At 41.6% G+C, this 8059-nt stretch overlaps 1 protein-coding gene across 1 annotated transcript; it reads left to right on the forward strand.

Moving 5' to 3' along the window:
* The first annotated feature begins 6177 nt into the window (after positions 1-6177).
* LOC144256857 (uncharacterized) lies at positions 6178-8059 on the forward strand. The gene has a single exon (XM_077802544.1). It carries the CDS (start codon positions 7152-7154, stop codon positions 7935-7937), a length of 786 nt encoding a protein of 261 aa, XP_077658670.1. The 5' UTR covers positions 6178-7151; the 3' UTR covers positions 7938-8059.

An 8059-nucleotide genomic window follows, 5' to 3' on the forward strand; every position in this document is an offset into this window, starting at 1 on the left:
GCTCAAAATAAACACCTCTTTGCTGCTTACATCAATCCTGGTCTCTGATGGTCTCTTGGAGGTCCTGAATTGGAGCATATTAATAATTGAGCTCTGTTAGATACAAAATGCTTCTGCATAGAGCACCCAATAACTATGAGTTCAAAACATCCCTTTATGAGCTGAATTCTTTCATAAAGTCGGAAGTCATAAAGTCAGTCAGGCCTAGCAGCAACCCATCAAATGATGAAAACATACATCTAGGATCAAGCCTGAGCAGGTCAGGGCATGACAAGCTCATGAGCAGGTAGTTCAAACTCCCATGTCACCCAAAACAGTTGCACCAGACCCTCCCCCAGCTCACACTTTTAGCCATATGGAGGGTCATAGGGGGAGGGTCTGGTGCAGGAGGAAACAGAAAAGACACAAACTTGGTGCACATATAGATCTGTTCCATATGTGGTTATGATCTGAAAATAGATAGTGGCTGCCACATTCAGGAGTGACCTTGAAAGAGAGTAGAGAAGAAAGATCTTCCCACCGAGCAGCACTCACAATTCCTGGGCCGTAGCCAAGGGTGTGGCTGTTTGTTCAGGGACCTGGAAGTAAAAGGACTAGAAGACTGGAGATAAGAAGGACTTGGAGAAGGGAATGTGGAAGAACACACGGGCTTGGGCACAAAGTGAAGATTTTTTGTGTTAATACCAGAAAGCTTCTCCACAGAGAAAGCTCTGAACAACCAATTGGAAAAATGACTCAACCAATTGACAATATTCAACCTGGATATGGCACAGTGGGCACATGAAGAGACTGGCGTGGTGAAAGACAGAGAGGATACATGTGGGGTCAGTGACGTGGACTCTCAAAAAGACTGACCTAGCTACGGCAACAGAGACCAACACAAGTAATCCATATGGCCCCATTCCTTGAGAAGACTAACTAGACATGAAGACCTTCCAGTCTGTTCATCTTCACAGAAACAGATGTCTGTTTGGGGATATGGTTGGTCCTTTCATGCCCACAGTCTCAGGTAGTGCCACTATGAAGGAGTTCATAAAAGGCCTGATTATTAGGTATGAAATCACATACAACATAGTGGGAGACCCACTTCACAGCTAAGGAGGTCCAGAAGTGGGGCCCGTAAGATCCACTGGTCATATTATATCACTGCTGAGAACAAAAGACCTGACAAGAACAATTCAAGGAGAAAAGTTTATTTGGGGGCTCGTGGTTTCAGAGGTCTCAGTCCATAGATGGCTGACTCCATTGCTCTGGGCCCAAAGTCTGGGAGAACATCATGGTGGAAAGTGTATGAAAGAGAAAAGCAGTGGGGAGCAGGGGGCCCAGGAAGGAGAGAGAGAGCGAGAGAGAGCTCTTCAACATGGTAAAATATAAATCTCTAAGGTACATTCCCAACGACCCACCTCCTCCAGCCACCTTACCTGCTTTCAGTTACTACTCAGTTAATTCCTATCAGGGGATTAATTCACTGATTGTGTTAAGGCCCTCATAACCCAACCATTTCCCCTCTAAACCTCCTTGCATTGTCTCACACATGAGCTTTAGCTGGGACACCTTATATCTAAACCATAACAACACACCATCCAGAAGCAGCTGATCTCACCGGACACTGGAGTCACTTTCTAAAGACACATCTGAATTGCCGACTCAGAGATGGGATTTAATTCCCTATCCCTCCTCCCTTTGTGCAGAACATGGTCTGTAGAACCACACAGATGTTGAGGCCCTGGACTTTAGGTGTTCAACTCATAGACGGAATACATTTCTAACATAAAGCTATAGCACTAAAGAAAATCCATTTAAAACAACAAAGAAATAGGTCCTAGTTATTTTAAAAGAGGGTTTGTAGCATGGCAAGACCCAGTCAGCTGACTTGGATAATATTCATGGATTCCCCACCTCCAGGCATTACATGCCAGCTGAAAAGTGGGGATAGATTCAGAAAAACTCCAACAACTCTTGATCTTCCAGGTCAGGAGATTGTGCCAATGGAACAGGCAAGTCCTGACCATATCATCAATGGACTTGGGGGAACTTTGGCCCCACAGGCTGTATAGTCAACTTGGATTGTATGTCTTGCTGGAATGTAGGCTAAGGTCTATAGGTCTGCCCAGCTATTCTGAACCAAATTTTTTGAGAAGAAAACTGAGACTGCCTGTAGAGAGCCCAGTACCCATTTGAAATCTATGTGATGAGGCCAAAATCAAGGCAAGGATTAATGAGCCTCTCAGAACTTCTCCCAACCTCCAATATAGAAGAAAGGTTGGTGACAAATTCTGGGGCTCTAACTCTGTCTTCAGTAACCACTTTCTGGTTGTTTTTCTTCTACTCTATTACTCTTACACATCTGGGATGTGACTGGGATACAGAGGCACACAAACCCAAGGACAGGTGTTTACTAATGGATTACTGGATGAACATCAATCTTGCATTACTTACAACAATCTCATAATCTAGACCAATCAGACTCATATCCACTATCTCCTGCTCCACCCCAAATTGAGATTATTTAGTATGCTTTATTCCTTAGTGTTGCCTTTTAAAATTCTTAATTAAAATTCTAAAATTCCAATTCAAATCGAAATTCATCTCCTCTCTGAAACCTTCCCCGATTACCCAGAGATGGTTAATAATACCTTTTGATATTTTCATAACATTTCATGCCAAAATTTGTTATAGCACTTCTTTCAATCAAGAAATGTATTAAGTTCCTTCCATTTAATAAGAATTGAACAGGCTGCGGATGTGGCTCAAGTGGTAGCGCACTCATCTGGCATGCGCGGGCTGACAACAAGACATGGGAGATTTGGAGACGTGATGACCTTGATTTTGGTGGTGATTACATGATTATATGTGTTTGTCAAAACCACAGATTAAAACGTGACTTTACTATAAAAATCTATATTTTAATTTATAAAAGAAAAAAATAAGATATTAGTACATGCCCATTAGAATGCTTAAAACTAGAAGGATTGAAAATACCAAGTGTTGCCAAAGAACTGAATGAACTGAATTCTCATATGTTGCTAGTGGGAATACAAAATGGCATACCAACTCTGATAAATGGTTTGGTAATTTCTTTTTTTTTTAAATACTTGTTTTTCAGTTTTAGGTAGACACAATATCTTTATTTTATTTTTACATGGTGCCTAGAATCGAACCCAGTGCCTCATGCAAGCTGGGCAAGCGCACTACCACTTGAGCCCCTTGGCAATTTCTTATAGAGTTAAATCTATATCTACCATTCAAGTCGGCCATTCTACTCTTGGATGTTTCTCCAAGAGAAATGAAAGCATATTTCAAGGGAGAAGGGAAGAACAGAAGAAGTTCATTGGATTAGACAAAGGGGAATAAAGGGAAGAGAGGGGGGATAGGAATAGGAAAGATAGTAGAATGCAGACATAATTTTCCTATGTTCATATATGAATACATGACCAGTGTAATTCCACACCATATACAACCATAAGAATGGGATCCTAATTAGAATAAGTTATGTTCCATGTATATATAACATATCAAAATACATTCCATTGTCAAGTATATATAAGAAGAACAAATAAAAAATTTTTAAAAAGAAAGCATATGTCCAAAGATTTGCATATAAATTTGCATAGTAGTTTATTAATTGTAGACAAAACTGAAACAACCCAAATGTTCATCCAAAGCCTTGAATAGGGCTGGGGATGTGGCTCAGTGGTAGAGCGCTAGCTAGCACATGCAAGGCCCTGGGTTCGATCCTCAGCACCACATAAAAATAAATAAATAAAATAAAGGTATTGTGCCCCAACTAAAAAATAAATATTAAAAAAAGCCTTGAATAAACAAAGTGTGATATATCCACACAATGGAATACTACTCTGTAATAAAAGTGAAACAAACGACTGATCCAAGCAATGACATGGATGAATCTTGAAAGCATTTTGCTAAGGGTTAGATATGAAAGACTATTTATTGTATGATTATATTTATATTAAATTCTAGAAAGGGTAAACTATAGTGATAGAAAGCATAACAGCAGTTTCCTGGAAAGAGAGGAGATTCACTCTAAAGAACCACAAAGGAAGTTTTTAGGATGATAAAACTGTTTTGTATTGCCATGGTGGCACATGCCCATAATCCCAATGACTCAGGAAGCTGAGGCAGAAGGATCTCAAATTTGAGGCCAGCCTCAGCATCTTAGCAAGACCCAGTTTCCAATTAAAAAAATAAAAGGGACTGAAGATGTAGCTCAGTGGTTAAGTGCCCTGGGTCAATCCTCAGTACTTAAAAAGAAAAAAGAACCATTCTATATCTGGACTACGATGGTAACATAACTATCTACATTTGTCAAAATTCAATGAACTGTATACTTACAATGGTTTATAAATTATATTTCAGTAAAGTGGAATTAAAATTTTAAAAACTGACAATTAATTATTCAAATCATACTGACATCATTTAAGTGCATTGGTAGAAAATAATCCCCAAGAAATAGGGATGTATAGAAACTGGATTTATCAAAGAGATGATGTGGCAGATGAGTGAGGAAAAAATGTTCATTTTTAATAAACATCACAAGAAGGCATGGTCATCCCCATGGGGAAAATAATAGGATTGAAACACCTTCTACACAAAAATTTATCCTACATAATTATAAGAAAAATACACAAAAACCATCATTACACACTCAGAAGCAGGGGAGGAGAGAAATGTTACGTGTAGTGATAAGGATAGTTAAATAGGTTGGTGAAAGAAAAAATAGTAAAAATAACCATAAACATTCACAGTTCATAGTGACAAAATGCCAAGATAATTCTAAGGGTCAGAGAAAGTCTTTTCCATAAATGTTGCTAAAATAACTGGATGTTGAAACCAAAAATACTCCTCATTCCATTAACAAGTATTAATTTGACCTAAAGGTAAAAGTAACCTAAAGGTAAAAAGACCTACACCTAGACCGAAAAGTTAAAAAATAGAAAGCTTCCAAAAGGGAACATAAGAGAATATCTTGGGATTTGGGCATGTAGCTCAGTGATAGAGGCCTTGGGCTCAATCCCCAGCATTAACAACAACAACAAAAAAAAAAAATGTGGGAGGGAAAAATCTCTTTAACAACCCTGTAATTATATTTTTAAATAGGATGAAAAATCACTGCTCACAAAAAAATAATAAAAAATTAAACTTCGTCAAAATTACATGTAACTCTAATGAAAACTAAATTGCCTTCTTGATCTTCTCCATTTTAACTTTAATATCAATATTATTAAAGGTTGGTTGGTTGGTTGGTTGATTCCTAGAAGCAGGGTGAATGGAAAGACAGAGAAAGAATTAAAAGAAGAGACTTTAAAAAGGGGGAGAGAGAAGGTAAAGAGTTTTTAGTTCAAAGAAGTTATGCAATAGAAGTCTATGGTTTTAAGATGCTTGTCCTGTCAACAACACTATCATAAGTGAAATTTTAAGTGTAGGAAGAAAGAACTAGAACTATAGTTTCCAGGAATGAAACTTCAGAGTTTTACTAGTCAGTGTTAGGTCCAAGAGAATTAGTGGTTTGTGGACCAATTTACAGTGACTAAGCCAGGTGTGGTGGCTCACGGCTGTAATCCCAGTGGCTTGGGAGGCTGAGACAGGAGGATCTCGAGTTCAAAGCCCGCCACAGCAACTTACTAAAGCGCTAAGCAACTCAGTGAGACTCTCTCTCTAATAAAATACAAAATATGCTGGGATGTGGCTCAGTGGTCGAGTGCCCCTGAGTTCTATCCCCAGTACAAAAAAAAAAAAAAAAAATGCAGTGACTAATAGGAGACTCACTAGACAGCACAGCATGATGCCAATCTGCTGAGGGAGGCAGCCCTGATTTATGTAGGGGCACTCTCCTATAGAAGAAGGGATAACTCAGAATCCACCCTTGCTGATTTGATTCAAACTGACAGGTAATTTCCAAATTTCAAGTCACAAGACTGAAAAACTGGTTTTGAAACTACACCTCTGTTTCAATCAATTTAACATCACTGTAAACAAAAGACCTGACAAGAACAACACAGTGGAATAAAAGTTTATTTTGGCTTTCAATTTCAAAGGCTCAGTCCATGGCTGGCCGACTCCAGGGATCCGGACTCAATATGAAGTCAAACATCATGGAAGGATGTGGCAGAAGAGAGCAATTCAGGACTTGGCAATCAAGAAGCAAGGAGAGGGTGTGCGGAGCGCGCGCGCGCGGCTCGGAGGCGCACCTGTGAGGTGTCCCCGGAGGAACGGCGGGTGGGCGCGCGGAGCCCGCGGCCTGGGGCGCTCGCAGCCTGCACTTGGACGCGCAGGCCGCGGAGCATCGCGCTCAGGTGATGAAGAGCGCGTCGCGCACCCGGCGCAGGAGCCAGCCGCCGCCGGACGCCTCCATTGTTTGACCACGCCAGGCCGGCCCTGCCCAGCAGGATCCTCAGGCTGGAGGAAGTCACCTGCTCTTGCACCCTGCAGCCACTGTGGGCCCTGCCTCTGCCTCCTCTTCTGGAATGTCTTGAGGGTTCTGATTCCTGTCACTGTGACCTGCAAATCCAAGAGACACATCCCTCTGGAAGAGAAGAGAACTGCGTCCTCAGGATTAAAAAAGAAGACTGGTGTGCTACCTGTGTAGGAATTCCCAGGAGCAAGACTCGCCACACCTGAGCTCACTGTAAAGGCTATGCAGCTGTGCAGGAGCAGAAGGATGTACTGACCGTCTCAAGGGAGGCTGTGGATGCTCATGACCATCAGTGCTCTCTCACCCTCCAAAACTGGGTGCACACTGTGCGGTCCTTTTCTAGACGTGAGAAGTACAAGATTACTCTATGAGAGGAAGGCTCCAGGGGCTTAAAGACACGTGCACCTTGGCCACCCCTTGGAATGTTGACGACTCAGGATCTAAAGGAAATTCTGTGTTAGAGTATGGAATTCATGTGGAAGTAAATGTCACTTTATAATCGGTAATAACACTGAGTAAGGAACACTATGCAGGAAGAAACCTTCCTTAGAAAGACAGGCAGGGAAAAGCTTAGGCCGACCTTAAACTTGCCCAGCAGCTTAAGCCTGAGATAGGCTGCCAGAATGGCCAAATAAGAGACTCTATGAAGTAGCAGTCCTGTAACTGTAGTAGTTGTAAGGAAATTTTCTCCTCTAAATCACGATACCAAATAGGAAAAATGATCTACAAGTGCCCCATGTGTAGGGAATTTTTCTCTGAGAGAGCAGATCTCTTTATGCATCAGAAAATCCACACAGCCGAGAAGCCCCACAAATGTGACAAGTGTGATAAGGGTTTCTTTCACATATCAGAACTTCACATTCATTGGCGAGACCACACGGGAGAGAAGGTCTATAAATGTGATGATTGTGGTAAGGATTTTAGCACTACAACAAAACTTAATAGACATAAGAAAATCCACACAGTGGAGAAGCCCTATAAATGTTATGAGTGTGGCAAAGCCTTCAATTGGAGCTCCCATCTTCAAATTCATATGAGAGTTCACACAGGCGAGAAACCCTATGTCTGTAGTGAGTGTGGAAGGGGCTTCAGTAACAGTTCAAACCTTTGCATGCACCAGAGAGTCCACACCGGAGAGAAGCCCTTCAAATGTGAAGAGTGTGGGAAGGCCTTCAGGCACACCTCCAGCCTCTGCATGCATCAAAGAGTCCACACCGGGGAGAAACCTTATAAATGTTATGAGTGTGGGAAGGCCTTCAGTCAGAGCTCCAGCCTCTGCATCCACCAGAGAGTCCACACTGGAGAGAAACCTTATAGGTGTTGTGGGTGTGGGAAGGCCTTCAGTCAGAGCTCCAGCCTCTGCATCCACCAGAGGGTACACACAGGAGAGAAACCTTTTAAATGTGATGAGTGTGGGAAGGCCTTTAGTCAGAGTACCAGCCTCTGCATCCATCAGAGAGTCCACACCAAGGAGAGAAACCATCTCAAAATATCAGTTATATAAAATGTTTTGCTAAGAATTAAAAAATCTTAAAACCCGTAAGTGCCACTAGGAAGGAAACCCTGTATGTACCTACATTGACCCAAGGAGTATTCACGGCAGTCCCTAGCAGAATGTTCTTTTTG

Source organism: Urocitellus parryii, chromosome 9 (assembly GCF_045843805.1).
Source record: "Urocitellus parryii isolate mUroPar1 chromosome 9, mUroPar1.hap1, whole genome shotgun sequence".
Lineage (NCBI taxonomy): Eukaryota > Metazoa > Chordata > Mammalia > Rodentia > Sciuridae > Urocitellus > Urocitellus parryii.

Excerpts from the sequence above, each read along its gene's own strand:
- LOC144256857 (XM_077802544.1), top strand. The coding sequence starts at position 7,152 with ATGATCTACAAGTGCCCCATGTGTAGGGAATTTTTCTCTGAGAGAGCA.